The 22,570-nt window shown below is 39.0% G+C and overlaps 1 protein-coding gene across 1 annotated transcript in view; it reads right to left on the bottom strand.

Annotated features, from left to right (window-relative positions):
- Positions 1-407: 407 nt before the first annotated feature.
- Positions 408-22,570, bottom strand: part of LOC140229652 (uncharacterized) — a 48,089-nt gene continuing 25,926 nt past the window's right edge. Inside the window, exons 8-14 of the mRNA XM_072309895.1 lie at positions 10,351-10,473; positions 9,458-9,614; positions 6,191-6,291; positions 5,350-5,507; positions 4,407-4,605; positions 2,307-2,360; positions 408-580 (exon numbers count right to left, since the gene is read on the bottom strand). Of these exons, the coding sequence (XP_072165996.1) occupies positions 453-580; positions 2,307-2,360; positions 4,407-4,605; positions 5,350-5,507; positions 6,191-6,291; positions 9,458-9,614; positions 10,351-10,473 (920 nt within the window). The 3' untranslated portion in view covers positions 408-452. The remainder of the gene's footprint in view (positions 581-2,306; positions 2,361-4,406; positions 4,606-5,349; positions 5,508-6,190; positions 6,292-9,457; positions 9,615-10,350; positions 10,474-22,570) is intronic.

The following is a 22,570-nucleotide window of genomic DNA, read 5'->3' as shown; positions in this document are numbered from 1 at the left end:
CTCCAACGTCATCAGAACACTTATTGAGCTTATGCTGTCTGCTCGACCAAGGAAGAAGTTCAACGCAATCCGTCATTGGAGCTTACGTTCACACACTGCGCATTATTCACTAGCTGAGTGGCTGTCAACGTCATGCGATGATGATTATTTCCTTTTCCACAAGTCTTAACCACGTGACTGACATAAAAACAAAGACGTCACGACATACGTAGTCCATTGTCACTTCGGTACTCCTTTTTTATTGGCAAAGAAAATCGAAACGCACGCACACGGACGTATGACTCTGATGCGAAAGGCGCTAATTTCCTGTTCATAATCTCGCACTGCTTCTGTGTAAAACATCTTTGAAATGTCTATATCCCAAGCAGAAGAAGCATGCGTTCCAGTATCCAATCAAATTAAAGCTCGGGTCCTGTCTGTTCCGTTTGAACAAATTTACTTCTCTCAAAGTATCAATGCAGAAAATGAAGGATGGAAATGATAAGAACTGTAATCACGACGGCGATAGAGGGCGTTCCTTTGCCGGCCCATCCACGGACCGGAGCTTGTTCAGCCCTAATCCATGTTCCCGGCTTGTTATCTTACAAAGAATAAAAAGTACAAAACGATTATTATCTTCAGCATATTTTGACAGAAATCTTAAATAATATGATTATAACATTTTCTGACATTTTAAAACAATCTAAGCTTTGAAAGAATGAAAGAATTAATAAAAATTAAAGCTAATCTTTCTTGAAAAAGCGCTGCGGTTCATCAATTCGCCCTACTTTATGGCCGCTCCCCTAAATGTCTCTTGTTTCAGAACACATTATGTATTCACCACATCACAAATTGAAGTAGGATCAAACTGGCAAAAGGATTAGCAAAGTGAAAGAAAATGAGGTTATATTTTTTTTTCTTTTTTTTTCTTTTTTACTAATTGAGGGCGGCCTATTGATGCATGAAACATTTCTGGGGACATGTCAAAGTAATCAATAATTAGTAATATGAGTGAGTAACCAATGACACCGTCTCGTGAAAACGAGTGAAATCATTTTTTTTTTTTTTTTAGTCCAAACTTTGTTTCTATGCTCGACTATCAGCTTCTTCCGTATTTTGTTCGATAAAACAAATATAATAATTTCCCTTTGATAAAGTCTTTTTATAATATATCTTGTGTTTTTATATTGTCTTTTTATATAATTATAATTTTTGCTTGAAGAGCATGAATCGGAACAAAATTTCAGAGTACGTCGATAAACTTTACACCAATTGAAGTTGCTATAATTCTAATGCCAGGGGAGAAGGATATGCGTAGATATGTTTTTTTTTTCTCTCTCTCTTTTGCGATGTTGTCGTATTTTCAGGGATACATATCAAATAGTCAAATATGGGACCATTGTGATATGGATCCTTTACTCTATTCGAGGAACCTAATTAATATCCAGTAACCAAAGAAAATTGGTGATCTGCAGTGAAAGGGATTCGAAGCAATATTCAAAGTTGAAGAGAAATGATGCTGAAGATGATTGCACTAACCATGCCAAGAATAGAACGAGTAGTAGTTATAATGATGATAATAGTAGTAAGTAAGTAATAATAATAATGATAATAATAATAACAATAATAATAAATAACAATATTCTTCTTCTTATTATTATTATTACTACTACCACTACTACTACTACTACTACTGCTACTACTACTACTTCTACTACTAATGATAATAATAATAATAATAGTAATGATAATAATAATAATAATAATTTTGATAATGAACAAATGAAGATTTCAATTGCAAATAAAGTTGACTCCATTTTTTAATTAAAGATATGTGCGATTAAAACTTTCAAAATGCAAAGAAAATGATGTGGAAATATGATCTTTTTTTTTGAAATCAAAACTTCAAGAATATTCCTTATTAATTACAAAGCGAGGTATCACTGGAAAGGTTTTATTTCGTTTTATCTGACGATGGAGTTACTTTGAAATATCTAAAAATGGCGCTTACAGCGTTTTGGCATCAAGCTCTTCAAAGAATAAACAAAATCATACCAGTAACACGTTGTTAATATACTCATGACTACTGCAGTGGACTCCCCTTTTTGACGAAGTCCTCGGGACCAGCAGTTTTCTTTCGTTATATCGAAATTTCGTTCGAACCGAACAAACAAACAATGAAAATACATACATGTACAGGCGATAATGTTATGATCTGAAATTTTACTTAGTTGTAACCGGACTTTCTTTATAACTGTGTTCGTTATAACGGGAGTGCACTAGATTAGCAAAGACCGTCAGCCAGAGAAGAATCCATTGTCTCTTACCTGACTCCGTTGTTTGGCGCCGAACCTCGGGAGCCACTGTAGTTTTCACGTTTTCTGTAGAGAAACGAGAGTGTGGAGAAGAACGTGATCCAGCAAATAAGATAAGCTATCATCATTCTTCTTCTTCCTCCTCCTCCTCCTCATCTTCGTCTTCTTCTTCTTCTTCTTCTTCCTCTTCTTCTTCATTATCATCATCATCATCATCATCACCACCATCTTCTTCTTCTTCCCCCTCCTCTTCTTCATCTTCATCATCATCATCATCATCATCACCATCATCATCATCTTCTTCTTCTTTTTCTTCTTCTTCCTCCAACATCTTCTTCATCTTCATCATCATCAGCATCATCATCATCTTCTTCTTCTCCTCCTCCTCCTTCTTCTAAACCTCCTTGGAGTATACTCCGAAATCTGACGAAAGTATCTCATTAATTCAGAAAGTCTTGGCGTTTATAAATGATAAACGAAATATATGTCATGGTCTTTGTACAATTTCAAAAAGTCTAGAGCTTAGACAAATAACTAATTTAGTTGCCAAAATCAAGATCTCTAATTTTCTCGTTAAAAAAAATATAAACTGAAGGTGAGTGAGCTCTAGCATCTATTTTTTTTTTTTTTTTTTTTTTTTTTTGCTAAGGTGAGTGTAGGTTAAACCCTCTAACCCGACCCCCATCAGCCACCGCCACTGGGTGGTGTCTGGGAAACAGAGCTCGCAGAGCTCACACTGTGGGCTACTTTGGAAGTCTTCTGCGATGCGACATTGTATCGCAAGAAACCGCACAGCGTGAGGTGGGCTTTAGTTTTATTCTCCCGTTCTGTCGTCCACGATGGACTTGGGTCGGTCCCCTCTGGACGCTGGAAGTAAAGTCTAGTTCCACTACAAACAGCGACAAATGTTCACTGTATTAGGATAGCTACAGTGTGATTTTCAATAGTGTAACTTCCATCGAAATAGGACAACACCACCCTCGCCCATAAAGCTGGGGATTTCTAAGTTCCCTTGTTTTTATCAAACACCAGCCAACACTGTTAGTGCACAGTGGTTGTACTTTAGATGCAAATTAGTTCAGATGTTGGCGTTATCATCAAAGACATGCAATATTTCATTACTTTTTTTTTAATGCCCGTCCGATTTTATTAACAAATTCGTTACAGTCTTATTACGATTTCACGTCATTTCTTTTTTAAGTTAGCTCAGTGTTTTTGATCGCACGGAAAATTTGCCAACTCCAAACGTCTCAAAAGGTCTGTTTTCATGATTCATGTACGTCCCTCTCCATAGACATTAAAACAGTGTTTCACATGTCCTGTTGGTCCAGCAATGAAGGCCAGCGGTAGCTTGTATGACACAATTACCAGAAGTAGTGGCGTCATGCACTGGCCTATCTAGTCCAGGGGGCGATCCTAAGTTCAATTCAACGAATCATAGGAACAATTTTGGGATTAATCAATCTTAAGAAGTTAGGAACTATTTCACTGAGCTATTTGGGAACAACATCTTTACACGCACCCTACCACAATCTAGAATAAGTCCTGAATATATGTGTATCCTAATCCTTACAACTAGACCAGCCCTGATCTGAATCTGTCCAAACTTTGGGTTCACTGTTTCGCTCAATATAGATCCCGTGTTGGTGAAACAGGTCCCTGGTTAGCTTGAAGGCCTCGACACACAGAGCACGGTAACGGCAACGGTCCGCCTTTTCGCTACGGTGTGCCAAATGGAATCATGTCTGGTTCTGTTAAAACAATCATTAATTTGGTACAAAAATCATCCAAAATGCTATTCTTATTTCAAGATCAAGAGCAACAAAATCACCAGTGAAAGATTAAGTTTGTAACAAAATTATTACCGAGGAAGTGATATCGTAACAAAACTAGACATTGCTACTGATTGACAAATTGCCCTACATAGACGTAAATTTACGTCGATGTAGGGGAATTTGTCAATCAGTTGCAGTGAAAACATCTCGACGGAAGAATTTCATGAATTTGAAAAACCAGACTTGTCCCTTTTGGTGCACCATAGCAAAAACCCGGACCGTTGCTGTTACTGTGATCGACGTGTGCCGGGGTTTTTACTCTCCAGCAACAACGTACCGAGTCTCGTCTGAAAGCGGAATGCCGTTTGTTGACTGCTGCCGTACTCGTTCCTCGCGGAGATCGTACCCGAGTACGTACTGTTCGGGGAGAGGTCGCGTAGGACGAAACTCTGCGGCATACCCCGCTGCATGGGATAAACCGACTCGAGTAGAGGCTCGGATGGGTAGTACATGACCCGCCTGGTCCCTTCTTCCATCTTAGGAGAGGGGATTAGGAGAGGTGGATTAGGAGATGGGGATTAGGAGAGGGGGAAGCAGGAAGATGATAAGTGATAACATAAGGACAATGATAAAAATCAATAACAGCTGACTTGTCCTTGACGTGCACTAAACTAAAGAGCCCATTGTTATTGCTTCTTCTTTTTTTTCAGAATTAACCTCAATTGCATCACCCAGTCTCTTCTTTGTAATCCATGAACATGTTGCGGATTTATGTTTTGTCGTTGCATGGTTGTAGAGTAGCATACCTGATGATATTGCCAGCTATTTTTTTTTCAATGTTGGCATAGCTATAGGCCTATGCTCCAATGGTACTGTTTCGGTTGAGATGGTGGATTCATGACTATTACAGATCATAAGATTCTAAGAGGAATTCAAACCTTATTTGATGAAAATCGGTTTTGAAATGACTGAGCCAAAAACAAAGTAACACAATGTGGTCCAACTGAAGGATGGGTCCCACCTTATATTAGGCCAGCGCCACACCATTTTATTAGAGAATTCGGATTTACTGCAGGGTCCCATGCGCGCATGCATATTATGCAGATGAATATCGCGACCGGCTCGCGCCCGCTGGGAGTATATCATGCATTTAGCATACGCGCGATTAAAGATTGGACCAAAGCTACTCAGTCATGGCGGATTATCTGCCAGGTTGGATCGGTCCCACCTGAAGCTTCTGGAAAACACTTCCATCTTTTCCACACATGCTCATGTCATACCTCTATCCACGTCTTTTGATAGCGTATATCGTAGACGACGATGCTGATGGAATCTTGCAGCGCCTCCTGTTGGTTTTGTCCCGGCGTCCACCGCAGGGTGTACGTGTGACGGCGCGTGCTGAGCTGGCTGCTCGTCACCTTAGGCGGATATGGGCGCCCTAATGACATGGAGGCGAAAGAAAAACATATTTGACATGATCTACCTTGATTAGACATAAATTTGACGATTTGATTAAAACAAATAAACGAAATGTTAAAACATCGAATGTACACAGACAATAACAAGCCTACGTGATTGCACATGGACATATTTATCATCACAAAGTTATGCATCTATGGAACATGAAGAGGAAGCAAATATGAAAAAGTGTTTTTAAAAAAAAAGTTACTAGAGACCTTCATCTGAGCTATTGCCTTAAGTTGTTCGTGGCCTCTAAAAACAAATTATTGTGTACTGTATGGGTGTGTATTTATACATAACAATAAAAAAAAAATTGCGTAAAAACAAATAACAGGAGATAAAAGACAGACAGAGAGAGAGAAAGATAAATTAGTTCATTTAACACTGGCGATATCATCAACACAGCTTTGATGGTAGGCCTATTCTTAATCAACAGGTCTAAAAGTGATTACTTGTCCACAAAACAAAAAGGGGAAATGTAAATTCTGCATGAATACGATCGTAACATTAAAACCGATAAATTTTATTCCCCATTGACCACGCTGTTATCAAGGTTAATGGTTAGTACTTTCGAGCTCCTGAAAATTGACTGAAAAAAAGATACAAATTATTCAAACAAAAACTAAAACAAGTGACTTTTTTTTTTTTCAGGTGACTCACCACTGATTTCTATGGTGGCGTTGGCTGTTCCCAATCCATTGGAGGCAACGCATGTGTAGTTCCCATAATCTCGCCTTGGGTTCAGCGAAATGATCACAAGCCTGTCCAATACAAGGTTTTTAATAAATGTTTTGTCCTGCATGAGCGTCTCCCTACCATTCGTCACATTATATGAAATGCTTAGTCCCATTAAGAGATTATTGTGTTAGTTCAAGATGCAAGGTAGCGGTGAGGGAGACATAAAGTTGAATTCATGCTTACATCATGCGTGACAAAATGACCACAGGTATTACAACGGTAAAAAGAAACACCCCCAAAACATACAAAATGGCGCAAGCGTTCTTTATTCGTGCATTACGTGGTTTGAAAGTTCATTGGTAAATAACCATGTTCCTTTAAAAAAAAAAATAAGAAGAAAATACCGCATGTCGTTGCGTACATGCAGTGTGTGAGTCTTTACACTCTCTGACGACGAATTCGTAGAGTAAATATAAAAAAGGAACCCTAAGGAAGAGTTACATTTCTGTCTAAATATAAAAAAGGAACCCTAAGGAAGAGTTACATTTCTGTCTACCGCCAAATAAAAAAGAAAGAAATAAACCGTGCGAAGGGGACAATGCAGAGACGCAGAGACGTTTTGTGGATGAAAGAAACGCAATGAGTAGGCTATGTACACGATAGGCAAGGTTTTATCATGTTTTTAATAGAAGACAAAGGGAGTCTTATTTGATATAGATCGGCGCTTATATTTTAACGATAACGTTATCAAAAACGTAGAGAGGATGAAAAAAAAAATCTTAATAGTTGCACGTTTTCTACTATGTTCGTGGCACTTTCAATGTTGTTTGAAAATATCGATACACTGTCATGACCAAGGTATGGTCATGACTGTACGATGATTTGCTCTTACAAAAATCTAGAATTATATTCCTTTGCTGCTACTTTACTACGATTCAGTAACTCGATAGCGTGTTTCAATTGAACTGAAAGAAAAAAGACGAAAAAGTTTAGGACTGGAAATAAGAACCGACTAGGGAACAAAGGAAGATTAATGTCGTTAAACATCAAAGAGAAATTATATAACATGATGAAAATGCATCCATGTATAATTGCTCTCTTCAGACTTGAAACATGCCTTAAAGTAACTGACTACGCGTGTTTTGCTGGACAGGCAAATGATTGATGATGTGGGATTAAGTCAGAAAAAAAAAGAAAATAAAAGAGGAGGATATGCTGAGATTGTGCAATTTCTTGGAGAGAGAGAAAGGCATGCGCGTAGGGGTCGTGATGTGATCTTATAGACCGATCCATCCTGGAAGAAAATCCGCCATTACTGCGGTGTTCCAAGCGCGCAAGCGTATGCTGAACGTATGATATGCAGTCTATTGCGGCGGGTGCGAGCCGGTGGCAATATCCTATAATAATCATGCATTCACATATGCGTGCGCGCATGGGACATCGCAGTCATAGTGGATTTTGCTGCTTATAGGTCGGATCGGTCCATAGAAATCATGTTACTTGCCTAGTATAGCTGTCAAAACATAGCAAGGGGATCCTTTACCACGGGAGTGCGTGTTAGTAGAATCGGGGAGAGCGAAGAATTGGAGACGGAGGTAGTGGAGAAATGGGGTTAGTATCACACAAACCAACATACAAAAAACAACATAACAGCATGGAAAGAGAACGTGTTAGTATGAACGACGCCAGATGTTTAACAGCCCATGCGAGGAGAAAGATAGCGAGAGAGATAGATCACGAGTCTTTAATTCTTCTGAAATTATATAAAAAAATAACAAGGGATTGAAAGTATGGCGACTTTTTGTCGTGTTTTCAATTTGTTTCAAAGGATCGTTTCACGAGAGGAAAAAGGTTTACAACAAGAAGAAAAACATGAGGACTCTTTTTTTTTGTTAAGTTGCAATGGATAAACTGTGACTCAATAACCGTCTATTATTCACTTATGATTAAAGGAGAAAAGTTGTACTATATAGGCCTACTAGGCCCTATTACCTACCCATGAATTATCATTGATCTGACCAAATAGATTAAGACTTGCAAAATTAATGATTGACAAATTATTCGTCATCGATAGCGTCTTCGTATTTGAAAGGAGAGATATCAGCATATCATCTTTTGGAATCAAACTTCATTATTCCTTCGTTCTTGGCGCGTTATTTGAATGGAAGTTACAACGTAATACTCACAACGTTAGCAAGAGAATAAATCAGAGGGGTGAAGGATGAGATGTTTTTACAGATCAGCAGTTGCGATCTTATAAAAATCTCATTTGTAGATGGAGATAAATTGAGGAAAATTCACATCTCACTAACAATGTTCTTTAAGCGTATATCTTGGTGCAAAGAAGAAAAAAAAAAGTAACAATAGCCAAAATCGAAACTAAGAATATTCATATCAAATTATAAGAAAGATGTATAAGCTAACTCGGCTTCATCAATTCTTTGCATTGTAACCCTTGGACGTAAATGAGTAATCTATTGCAATATCAGAATTTCGACGATAATGCTTCACTTGATTTCCGTAAAGACCAGTCTAGATTATAAACGGAAGGAGGTAGAAGGTAAATAATAAAAAGAAAAGAGAAATAATCTCAACAACAAAACAGAACAAAAAATAAAAGGAAACAACACGGAACGAAAACAATAGGAAAGTTGGGTCACTAACTAATTAATACCACATTCTCTCCTCCCTTATTTGGTATTCACGTTAGCTACTGGCACACAAGAATGTATGCAGTCACCCAAAGATTTCATTCTTCAACGGATTAAGAAGACATTAAATAACATCGACCATGTCATCGTTAGCTCACAACCTAATGATGATAGATATGTCTGAATTGACAATTGCAATCCCAATGATCCCGCGTAAGTATAACCTCTTACGTCGTTAATTGCCATTTCGCTGGAAAGAAAAATACGTCAATATCATACTGTAAAATCATGTTGTCGATAATGTGGACGGAAACAATGTGTTTAGATTGCAATTTGATTTCCACACGAATAGAAATAGAGGACACTCTTTGAACGACAACCTGATGAAGGCAAAGCATTTCAAAATGAGTAATATTGACGTTCGTCGTTCGTCGTGTACAATGTGTACACGTCATTGCGTAGGAGAACAGAAAAGTAGCACAAATTAGGTGTCTCCACATACATACGGATATAATCGTCTTTACAGGTGTACAAAGGAACAAGTGTATTGCACTGGTAGGCAATATTTTTAAAGCATGCACCCCGCGCGTGCTGCTACCTGTTCTGCAATACTTGCGAATCCTGCGTGGCGTTGACATAGTCCTTCATCCAGTAGAAGCTGGCTGGGGGTACGGCGCTGACGTCACACTGCAACAAGATGTACTTCCCGGGGCCGACGCGTTTGTCCGTGAACGTAGGCGTCACTTCCGGTGGATCTGTAAAGGCAGAGAAGAGAAGCGGTACAACAACAACAACAACAACAACAACAACAGCAACAATGACAGCAGCAGCAACAGAAAATTAGGCTAACAACTCGGCTAATTATAAATACCCATGAGTACTATAACATAAAGAATATTATTTGAAATGCCTGAAATGAATCTAGAGTCCTATTTCAAAATCGCATGGACTTTTAAAACATAGTTGCTGTGCAAGTTGTTGTGCATGTTCATCTATCTCATAGTCATAACACTAGCCAAGTCAACGAATAATCTGTCATAGTATTGTCAATTTTAACGGCGTCCATGTTATCTCGATTAAACAATTATTGATGGCGCGTGCTAGATATAAAATAGGAAGAATGTGAAATGAATACAGACAGTACGAGAGAAAGCAGGAGAAGGCGGAGGGAGATGAGTACAAGCAGACGGATAAGAAAGTGATGTCTCTGTAAAATATAACATTAATCTGACTCTGAGAATTTCACAATCACAATCACAATCGTAATCGTAATCATAATCATAATGCATGTCACTGCTGTCGATAATCTGGCCACTACTATATATCCCCTCTCCAATAATTTCTTATTCAGTTACTACAACTCTACACTAATCTGATGGGGGGGGGGGGGAGGTGGAGAAAGAAAGTTCTTTAAAGAAACCAAAAAAAAACAAACAAAACAAAACAAAACAAAGAGCACTAGAAAGTAGTCTTTTGGCAGCCATAACTCACACTGTACGACCACTTCCACTGTGCGACTGTCCGGGGGGTCTCGTCCGGTGATTCCATTTTCTGCGTCACAGACGTACACCCCACTTTGATCACGTGATATGTTCACAAACGTCAAATTTTCACCTGAATAAAAAGGGTGGAAATAAGTTATAGAATATAGTACATGAAAGGGGGGTGGGAGGCAATACACAACCTGTATCAGGAACATAACAGAAGTAAGTTACAGACCTGTTCGGTTTGGACGCTGTTGTTTATGTTGATAATGTACATTTCAGCTGTAACGGGGTGGGGTGCTTTACTTTGCATAACAATAGTTGATTTGTACACTGACATGTCAATGCACCTCATTCATTTCATAGGCAAGGGAATCATCTTTTCTTTTCATTTCAGCAGCCCCCCCCCCCCCCATTATGGCCTACATCACTTCCTGTGTTTTAAATCCGAAATAAAGGTCTATACCGTAAACGTGTGTACAGCTGTATAACATTACAAGTCTACTGAAAACCAGATCATGATTGCAAATGGCATAAGGTTAGTCGAGTGGGGGCGGTATCATATAGCTCGAAGATTATTGATGGCGTTTCCCCGCTCATCGCTCCCCGGCCACGGACGTTGAATAATTCTTTCCTTCCCGGCTTAGATGTATTGCTCCCAAGACCTCCTCATGGTGGTAAATCATGCGGGATGGGACAGCTGCCCGTTTGATTCGCCAGTCGGAAGAGGGGCAGGTTAAAGCTGGAAGGGAAAACTCCACTTTTCGTTTATGTAGACTATAGTAAAGCTGGTGGGATATCAACCCAAAAACAGAGTGAACGTGTTAGTTAAATTGAAATCAGACAAAGAAATGAAGTCAATTCTATAATATCATACATGTTTTGGACAGAAAAGACACCAGTCAGAACCGAATACGCAGTTTACTTTAGAATGTGATACCGCTTTTTTTATATTTTAAACGTCAAACGTCGGGCCGTGTAATGACCACGGCTCTTTTTCTCACTTTGAAGGATCTCAGCTATTATAATTGGATGAGAAACATTCACTTTTCTTTTCTTTTTTTGAAAGTTTACTCCAGCCACCGTTATTCATTTCCTACTGGGAATAACACAGTGTCTCGCAGTGTGTTTACAGTGTGGTCACGTAGTCAACTATGTGAAAGCGCTCGAATTTGACAGTATGGAAGAGATGATTTCACACTGTGGTTTGGTTTTCACAGAGTGTTGGTAATATTCTGTGTCACAGTGTGAATTGATGACTCACACTGTGTTCACACTGTTAACAGTGTGAAGAGATTTCACAGTGTGTTCACAGTGTGTTCACAGTGTGTTCACATTGTGTTCACGTTTTGTTCACACTGTGTTTCTCACACTGAGGGACACTGTGTTCTTTCCAGCAGGGTTTAACACTGATGACCAGGCCATTTGGGAAATTTGTCTCATTCACCTTTGAATATTATTATATAAAAGGACAAGTTCACCTTAATAATAAGGATTGAGAAAATGCAGCAATATTGGTAGAATACATCAATGAAAGTTTGAAGAAAATCAGAAATCCTTTTAAACGGTATGGATATTTGAAGCTTCAGTATCGCAGTCGCTAAATGAGAAGACTATTACAGCTTGTGATGTCACATGCTTACAACAATACGAAACTATAAAGATAACTCAACCTATTATCTAAACTTTTCTCGCATAATCAAAGAACACCTGACTTGCCTCTTTCAGAAGGCAAGGAAAATAAGATTACCCTTAACAGAATTTTATCAGTAACAAGTCGAAGGAATGTGTACTTTCTTTTTTCAAAAAGAAATGAAATTTTGTGGAATTCTCTGTATATTATTTTCCTTATATCGTTCTAGACGTGTGACATCATAAACTGCAGTATAGTCTCCTCATCCAGCAGTAACTGCGCAGAAACTAAAAATTCATAGATTTTAAACGGTTGTTCGATTTTCCTCAAACTTTTTCTAATGTGCTGTACTGATATTGCTACATTCCAATCTACATAATATTAAGGTGCACTTGTCATTTAGGTAAAATACTATAATCTACCTGTTATATTCTGCTACTGGTAGTGATAATGCTGCCCCCACTATTTCCATTAATGACGATTTCAATAACATAACCTGTTGTCATGGTTGCTCGGTCTATACTAGCCCTATTCAAAATTTCCATAATACTGGAGGCATCTGCATGCATGCTTGAAAGGGTGGTAATTGTATGTAGTCCACGACCGTAGTAGTGACAACATTGGTCACAATAGCACCTGTCACGCCGTCTGGATATTAAACTCACGCCGATAATCAATTATGAACAAATTGCATACAAGATGAAAATAAAATTAATCGCGGTGATACATGAAGATAATATCATTATCCGCTATTGCAATAGGCCGGCAATGACTTTGGATAGGTGATTCATTATGAAACGTTGTAAGTGAGGTTGTGGTTAAGTAATAGATTCCAAAAACGCATAAAGTATAGTATTGTTAAAGGAGCTATACAGTGTAAATGCACATTGACTTGGACTCCTTCGTAATACCCTGTTCATGATTATGTGGCCAGAAGAATATTCAAAGGAGACCTCCGGATAATTTTCATGTATTTTGTTAATAATGGCACGTATTTAGATTTTTTCTTTTTGGCCATAAAAGTGATGTTGAAGGGGCTATGAATCAGCAGAAGTCAACATGAATTCGCATTATACAGTTCCTTTATAAATGGTACATCTTAATTAAAGATCCATCATGATAAGCTGAGGCAATTTGAAAGGAAATAGTGGCCATTCGCGTCCGATCATAACGTGATACAACATCGCAGGAACCGTTTGTCATTTTAATGTAGCCGATTGCAATGGAGCACAGAGCAATGCGCAAATTAAGCTAACGAACTACCAGTCATAGTTCTGATTTAGAAAACAACAACAACAAACAACGAAAGCAAACAGAAATTACACTTTCTTTCGTAAAATAATGGGGGAGGTGTGGTAGAAACGTCAGAATCTGGAGTGGACAATCTACAGACCATCGGTCTTTTTCTTTTATGCATAAACCTGGAGAAAAAGATCTCTCGTTGTTATGGCGATATGAACGAGAGAATTGAGAATTAATGAGAATGATTTTGACGCGAGGACAGGAGAACCATGATGGCTTTATTGACATATTGACTGGCGATGACGTTATTTATGCTTATTCTTTGTAACAATTAGGTATGAATATCTATCCAGCATGTAAACAAGTCGTTTTATACTGCCATTCTCGACCACCCAAGGTTACGTGCGAGACCAGAACTATCGCCCCCCTCCCAATCAGCCTGCTGTCCTTCCCACCAGCGCGAAAATTCAGTGACAGTTTTCAGTTACGCTGTTATACGTTACTCGCGAAATTCAAGCAGTCATCGGCATCTGATAATACACGCACTGCGCCGGTCTATTTTGCTGTTTCTCGAGATTTAATCATGCCGTTTGCTAGGTCAAAGAGTTCACTGGGATGTTTACCAAGGAGATACCTCCTTGGTTTTGCCGAACAGCGAACAGTGACAGCAGTGTATAAAATATTATTAACACCAGTGCTTGCGATGCGTAATACACAGCGCGCCGGTGGCAACAGTATACAGCAGTAAACGGGGTCTAGGGCAATTACCCCTTGGGCAATTACCCCGGACCCTTCCCCTGTCCCTAATCCTAATCCTAATCCTGAAACTAATCCTAACCATAACCCAAACTCCTAACACTAAACCCAACCCTAACCCTAATCCTAACTCTAACCTTACCACTAACCAGTATTTAGCCGGGGGGGGGGGGGGGGGGTAATTGCCCTCGGGGGGTAATTGCCCGGATACGCAGTAAACGTAATACATATTGGCAACCCGGAAGCAGCGTACACGATTTCCGGTCACGAGTCAGTGGACTTTTCTAAAAAAAGAAAAAAGGAAAAGGAAAAGGACAGAAAGAGGGAGGGGGTATCCCCCTCCCAAGCGAGAGATCTTTTGTTTATTTATTTATTTTATTTTATTTTTTTTTGCATTTTCAGAATTTAAATTCTGCAATCTTGTGCACACTTTGGATAAGATATTTGGACAGTTTTCTATCAAAAAACGTACAAAAATTTTCCTCATTTCGGGAATCATTGGGGATCAAAATGATAAGTTCCCCCCCCCCCCCCATCGACGCCTCTGCATATGAGGGAGCTTTTGAAAGTGAAAGATCTACTGCACACTCTTTGATAAAATATGAGGAAATACGGTTTATTTTTTGTTATTGTTGTTTGTTTTCGTACATAATTTGCAGATGGTCCCGAGTTGCTCGCGTCATAGCATGTTTAATGTAGGCCTATACTATTTGACGTTGTCAACATCTAGACCATACTTTATGTCGATATTACTTTCTTCGCCAGCGATCGAAGCTAATACTGGCGTACGAACGTCATGCAATATGCCAGAATTGATATACAATCACATTTCTGCTTCCCCCATTTTTCCCCTCAAATTTCAGGGGGGTGATTGTACAGGCCATCCCCCCCCCCCTCCTCCATTTGGGGGGGGGGGGATTCATCCCCCATCCCCCCGAGATTTACGCCCATGATGTCTAGTATTCAGTCACATTTGAATAATGAAATTGTATAACAATTTGATAGCTTAAATAACAGTTATGATACTAGTTTAACTCGATGCAAGCAATGACAATAATGATGATGATAAATATGACCATAAGTTATTTCGTCTGTTGAGAATGAGAAGGGCGTTAAGCTGTCTTGAACACTATGGGTTTAGTGGCAACTTAACATCCTTATCATTCTCAACCGATGATTTAATGTCATAATGCCTTGCAAATTGAAACAATCCAGTATGACAGTTTTTATATAAGACTACAGAAAACATAGAATCAGTTTGATAGCATTACGTATTCAGAATACGCCTCTCATAAATTTCGAAGCTGTTTACCCCAATATATATTATCTGACCCCAGTTTGGTTTTGCTCACGGGCGTATTGGGAGCTTTACTGTTTATCACAAGCAAAAATCTCAATCTGTTGACAGGGAGGAAAAGAGACTCAACAAAAATTGGAGTGACTTCATTTATTTACCACTTAGATTCGCTCGCTTCCTTTATACGGCTACACACTCTGACATTGGCTCACTGATAAACGAGGCATCGCTTCGCCACGCACCAGGGGAGACGCGCCCGGCAGTACGGGATCGGCGCGCTGGGAGGTCTGCGCTACTCACACGTGTCACCATCGATGATCATTTATTCATTGTGTTCTGGAGGCGCCTTTTTCTCCCAGCAACCACAAGCGTGCACAGAGCCTGCTTTTAATTTCTATTCTCCGTCAGAACCAACGTGGAAGCATCTGGACTCATTATGAATTAAAGGGGTGCTTCGAGTACGCCACTTAGCAGTGACACGGGCTAATTCCATGCACCAACGCTAGAAATTGCACCTGCCCTCAATAAGTTCACAGGACACGACTTTCCCCCCGACGAAGAATAATAATAATAATAAAAAAAAGGCAAAAACTGATAACCTTTATAAACGCATACAGATATTTCGGAATAAGACAACAACATTTTTTTATTTTTTATTTTTTATTCATTATTATTTTTTTTTTTGCAAATGTTATAGAGTCACAGTAAAGAGCCAAGAATATGACGATTTTCTTCCGGTGATCTAGCAATCACGTAACTTGTTCCTGAGTTGTGTCGACATGCCAGTACGTACGCTGAATACTTATACACGGGTGAATTAAATACCGCCTTTAATTACCTTTGATCTTTATTCTCATTTCGGATGTAACCTGGTGAAATGTCTCATTAAACAATTTAATTTCAAAGAAACCTGCTGCGCTCGCGCGCTTTTCTATCAATCAAGACTTTACCAGATTGACAACTGATTAAAATCGTCACTATAGTAAACCACTTTAAAACAGTGCTTTCCTGACCGATAGTCTGATATTGCCCTCCCCCTTCCATACTTCTATCAACTTCAATACTCTGTACTTGTGCACTTTGTCTTGTCACTATTATTTTGTTGTTGTTGTTGTTGTCTTTCTTTTCATTATTTGAAGCCTCCCTGCGCATTACCACCTGGTCTCTTTTGTCTAGGAAACGCCCTCTACGTCCATCTGTTTTCCTCTGTCTGTGCCACGTGCCACTCTCCATACTGCTATTTTCCGGGTTTTATTATCCTATCCCATCTCGTCACCGTTCTTCCTATTATTACCTTGTGTCCATTTCCATTCATCCGCCCATTTGTCTCTGTCCACCGTTATACCTACAAATCTCCTTATATATCCATCAATCTGTCTACATACATATTCGCCTATACGCGATGATCTATCACGATAGCTTTCTACAGTACGTCGACGCCAGAGCTGCACGCGGAATGAGCAGTGTGAACCCGGTTTGCATTTTCTCAACAATTATTCTTTTACGGCAGAATCGCCTTTGTTGTGTGTCATTTTAATGGCGGTAATGCTTCATGCATTGCCGGAAGCATTCTATTTCAGCCCATGAAAGGCACGTGACTTTGCCCTTCATCTGTAAACCTTGAACTCTGTTTTATAGCAGTTGCGACCTTGATTGAAACTTAATTACTACTTGTACTTTTTAGCTTGGGGCTGGGCGCGTTTTCACGTCATTTGGTCTTGTGCCAAACAAGGCGCCTTTTTGTCCGGGTTGGTCGTCTTCATGTAACGAGGACAAGGTCTTTAACTACCAAAGAGGGGGCGTACTATTGGGCAGCGCTCTGGCTCATCTAAGTAAGATGTCTAATACAATGGAAAACCACTTGAATACAATGCGAGATATATCCTGCATTGCTTTTATTAATCGTGTGACGCGCAACACTCCGAGCAGGATTTATGCAAACATAGACACGCTAACTCACATCATATCATTACCCTAAGCTGGAAAAGAAGTGACCAGTTTCGACGATGAATATCTGCATGGCGATGGGAGCAATTACACGGCAAAAGGTGGATTTCAATGAAGAGTTGCTGGAATCGTGTTAATGACCTAGACCTCCTCCTCACACACCCCCGCCCCCTCCCTCCAACTGCTGAAAAAAAAAGTAATTAACTGTTATGTAGCCTGAGCGTTCCAATTTCTTTTGTACGAAGTGAGCTCAGCAGTATTTTTGAGCGCCGCGGCCTCAATCTTCTTCTTATTTTTCTCACTTCCTGTCTCACTTTATTTTCGTACCTTTCCTCTACAGTTCTTCAGGCGTTTGTTTCCTTTTACAGTTAAACCTGTCTTAGCGACCACCTGTCTATAGCGGCCACCTCTCGTATACGACCGTTATAAACATTTCCCTCCGAAAGAAGAAAAGCATTTAATAAAAACGTCTCTACAATGACCACCTGTCTATAAAGGCCATTTTTTCATCTCCCTTGTGTGGCCGCTATAGACAGGTTTGACTGTGCATTCTTCAATTATCTTTCCCGAGCTGCCTGGATTGTCTATTGAGTTGTCTGCCCATCTACGTACATAATCTATCTGTTGGTCTTTGGTTTCTTATATTGTGGTTTCGTTCTTTAACATCGTTGTCCGAATTATACCCGAGTAATTCCTTACCTAGCTGTATCGCCTCCCCTCCCCTCCTATCAATATCAATGTCACATTATTCTCCTATGTGTGGTAAACTAACCGTATGAGGTTTGTTGACCTCTGTATACACACTTATGTATGTTAAAGCAATTTGTCTGGTAACCTTTGGGGTAAAGTATAAGTGTAACAACGTGACCTAGGCACATAGCGGAGGGTGTTAACGATGTCAAGATAATCGCAATGCCAACACACAGCGTGAACAGTATGCATACATTTTACATCCCTTCACACTTCATTTAAACGTCGTAAGCTCCTTTTGACATTGAATATGGGACTATGTCTGACAAAAGCTCACTATATAACATGTTGTTCCCAGTAGTAGTGCGTCGCGAACTTAAAATGCAGGAGCGTTTTCCCCTGAGCGGGCGGGGTGGATTACACGCCAAATTATGCATGGGATGCGGTAACTATTTTTTCTCCTCCTACATTCTGCCGATATTATCCTCAATTTAAGATTCCTTGCCTTGATAGAGCCAGGGATCGTCCGTTAAAGGGGGCAGCCTGCCTTATGAAGTCACGACGGATTCTGGCGAAAGGATCAACTCACGTTATTGCACACAGAATGATGACTTCATCGTTAATATAACATTATTCTTTGCAACAGTTGATTTGAGATGGATGCTCAAGTACAGCAGTGACGAATGGCACATAATTATACAATAGAATACACACACTGGGACAGAATACATACGTTAATGTCTTAGCGTCGAATTCGGCCATTGTATAGTAGTTGTAAGAACTATATAATCATTACGCCAGCATTTTATGATACCAACACTTCGACATGCCAGTAAGTACTCAGCGTTTTATATTTTTCTGTCCTGTTTCTCGTTGTAATTTGTAGCCATGGTAACTCTGCGAGGGTAAAAATACATTTATTTATCTAAACTGAATACAAGACTTTAACTTCCATTATCCGGCAGGCTATTCCATCTTACACCTCACAAGCGTTCTTTTTGGTTATTATTATAGTGCAGTCATTCGTAAGATGACCGGGGATTTGCCAATAGACGGCTAACGCCTTTAAGGATAATTGCAGACCTCTGTTAAGGGAGTAATCATAGTCATCTAGTTGCCATCTCTCATCCATTATTCAAACCGATATGTGAAGTAAAAGGCGCCCTCAGGGAGATGCCCCTTTCGCTGCGAGACATAGCAATAAGTTAAGACACACACTCACTTCGACCGTGACCTTGGAATAGTATATAGCCGATGATATACTCCCCGTTGCGGTTATGACGATACGCAGAATGTGTCTCTCATTTCAAAGTCTTCCACTGACGTAGTCATATCTATATTTTCTCACTCCTCTCGAATTCCAATACCATGTGTGTCCGTTTGCATGATCATTAATAGTCAAACCTGTATGCTGCTAATGTGCATTAAAGAAGTTTTCGTTCTGTTTTGTAGATACACTTCGTTTCTTTTCTTTTTTTCTTCAGGCGTTTAGTTTGCTCTTAAAGTCGTCAGGAGAAAATCGGTAGATAATGTGCCGTGATGACGTAATAATGAGAGTATAGTGTACGCGATATACAGTGATCGAACATCAACAGCTATGTGTATGAAGGAGGGCCTACACCCCCGTACACGCTGTTTATTGCAAAAATGACCTAACCTTCTTGAACGCTATTTCACACCTACGAGACCTTGGTGACGTCACAAATTGCTTTTGGCACTTGCACTACACTGTAGATGATGGTGTGGTTATGAGAAAGGGGAGCGCGTTTATTTCCCAAGGATGGATAAGCGATGTAAGAAATGAGATAGATTGAGATGCAAGATAGTCATATTAAGTTTGGATGATTACCGATAAATGATGAGTTTGATCGAAGAACGGCTTAAGCGCCAAATTTGACCATTTAAAAAGTAACTTTATCATTTATCATAGGACAAAATAGAATCTTCTCCATGATACTTCACTTATTACATCACAAGTAATTTTCTTGAAATTGTGATTAGAATTATATAAAACATTTTCTTGAGAGCAAGAGAATTAAGTAGAGGGAGACAAAATGAAGAAAATTCACATCTCAAATATTTTCCTGTCTAATTCTGTATTTAGCAGGTTCTATTGCAAATATCTCAATTTGACAGAAATGGAGTTAATTCGCTTTGCGATAAAACTCTTCATATACCAGTAGTGTAACTGAAGTCAAACTCACATACAAGCATACATAGTGGTATAAATGGAGAATTAAACTTATCTCCCCATATTTGTTCCGTTTAAATTCTGACATTAACGCACCAACACTGACAGAAATTGGCTTCGCTGAAGTGCATTTGTATAACGACTTGTATATATATATATATATATATATATATATATATATATATATATATATGTATGTATATATGTATATATATATATAATTATATATTTGCATGTGCGTGTGCTTTATTATCTATATATTTGGTTGTTGTTGTTTTTTGTGGGGGTGAATTTTTGTCTTCCTTAAACACTTCTACATATACAACATAATTTACTATTATTGCTTAATTGGCACTTTACTTGGATCTGTCTTTGTGTGTGTGTGTGTGTGTGTGTGTGTGTGTGTGTGTGTGTGTGTGTGTGTGTATGTGTAATATGCCTGTGAGGATTGCTATCCTTGTGTTACCTATGTCTCCCAATTTGATATTTGATATCACTTGTTGATCTTGATCTCCCCTCATTTCTTCCGCCCTAAAAACATCAGGGACCTCTGACAGCCTATAATTTCAATTTTTTTCTAAATGTACATTTTCTGTGCCCGGGTTCTCTTTGTTGTTATGATATTTCTCTATAAAGTTCTTAGAATATTCTATACCGTATCAACGCAAGAGAAAACTGAGCGAGATATCTTCACGGGATCAGTATTTATCGCGCCGGGGCCAGACAGCCGACTCGGCGGTGAGAGCCTGCGATGGGGTAACTTATGTTTCAGTCGTCGACGTGCCAGGAATAGTGACGAAAAAGGGCGGCTGACGGGAACCGCTTTGAGATGTTTTTCCCCCGCATCACGTTCATTTTTGGCGGCATCGGATTATAATAGTGTCGCACTTTTGACATGTGTGATGGCTACGGGCGCCTCCAACGCCTTCTTCTTATCACAGATATTTGCTTTGTCCCGATAACGCCATAGCGATGATCAATTTCCTAACTGGCTTACATCATTCTTTATCAATGATTCTAGCTGTGGGTCTTACATCCAAAAAAAAAAAAAAAATCATATATCAGTGAAGTTCTATAAGCTCTTTAATAGACCTAATGTGCGTCTGATTCAATTAACCCATGCAAAGACTTCGTGTTTCTATATCATTGACTGGATAGTCAAATTGTCTTTGTATATGTAAATAGGGGAAAATGAAGGACTTCTAATCGCAGAATTCTCCCTAAGTTCCTGATATCCGATATGGCATATCGAAAAGCCGATGGTATCGCCAAAATGTAAAGGGTCAAAGGTCAAAACCTCGACGAAAGTTTCAAGCTATCGGGGGTATAGGGAGAATTAAAGTGTTAGTTTCCCTGCCTCTTCCGCTCTTGTTTTGAGAAAGCTAAGCATTGACGCGAATAATCCAGAGCGTGGGAGTTCAAAGGGATGATACAGTTTTGGTTGAGATGGAGCTTCAGGTTGTCAACTGTTTTATGATGATTTCTTTGACAAAATGAAAACCCTTTTATGAAATATCATTGGAAAGCATACATCTCTAAGAGGAATTCAAAGTTTATTTGATGAAATTTAGTTTTGAAGTGGCTGAAATATCCAAAACAAATCGATCCTTACAAAAGATGCGACCCATCTTTTATTAGGATCGCTTTGGTTTGATTTTCATGAAATAAATTTTGAATTCCTCCCAGAAATGTATGCTCTTTAACATTTCACAAAGTGGTTTCTGAGCATCTCGTAAACATCAAAAGCTGAATCCTCATCTCAATTAATACTATACCATCCCTTTAATGGGGTGAGAGGTGGACGTGGGAGGTTAGGCCCGATGACTCATTATTGCGATTAAGAGGGTGTCAACGTGATAACGTGAGAACGGAAAGGCCATATTCATACTTCAGATTTTCTGCGAATCTTTATTTAAGATTTATTGATGATTAATGAGGCGTCCAACATGTTTAGCGACATGTATGAAAAAAAAAAAAAAAACTTCTAGCAAAAGTTCATCCCCCACAAAGAATTCTCCATGATATATTCATCAGCTGCTCATTAATGCCACATGAAGATCTCAGTGCAGGCTTAAAACAATGAGCTTCTATCACTAAACGAATGATTTGAACGCTTGATTTTACAGACTGATTATAATCGTCTAGAAATCATAAATGCCATATTTTGACAATTTATCTTTCGTTACTACCATTTTAGTTTTACACCATGTGGAACTATATTTCAGACTGGATAAAAGAAAAAGTAATCCCGTTTAAGAAAAAATATGAACCTTGGACTAAAAAGAGAGATGAAAAACTTTACTTCGATACACTTAATTAAAAGAAGACGGATGCAAGAAAGAGTTGTGCCAAAAAAAAATATTTCTTACGTGCATTCATGTATATGACTAGCTCTCATGTATTTAAGTAGCTGATAAATTCAAAAACATATAAACTCCATTTTCAAATCTTATCATCAAAATTTGATCATA

The sequence above is a fragment of the Diadema setosum genome, chromosome 6, assembly GCF_964275005.1.
Source record: "Diadema setosum chromosome 6, eeDiaSeto1, whole genome shotgun sequence".
Classification (NCBI taxonomy): domain Eukaryota; kingdom Metazoa; phylum Echinodermata; class Echinoidea; order Diadematoida; family Diadematidae; genus Diadema; species Diadema setosum.
This window is presented reverse-complemented; position numbering and strand designations above follow the sequence as displayed.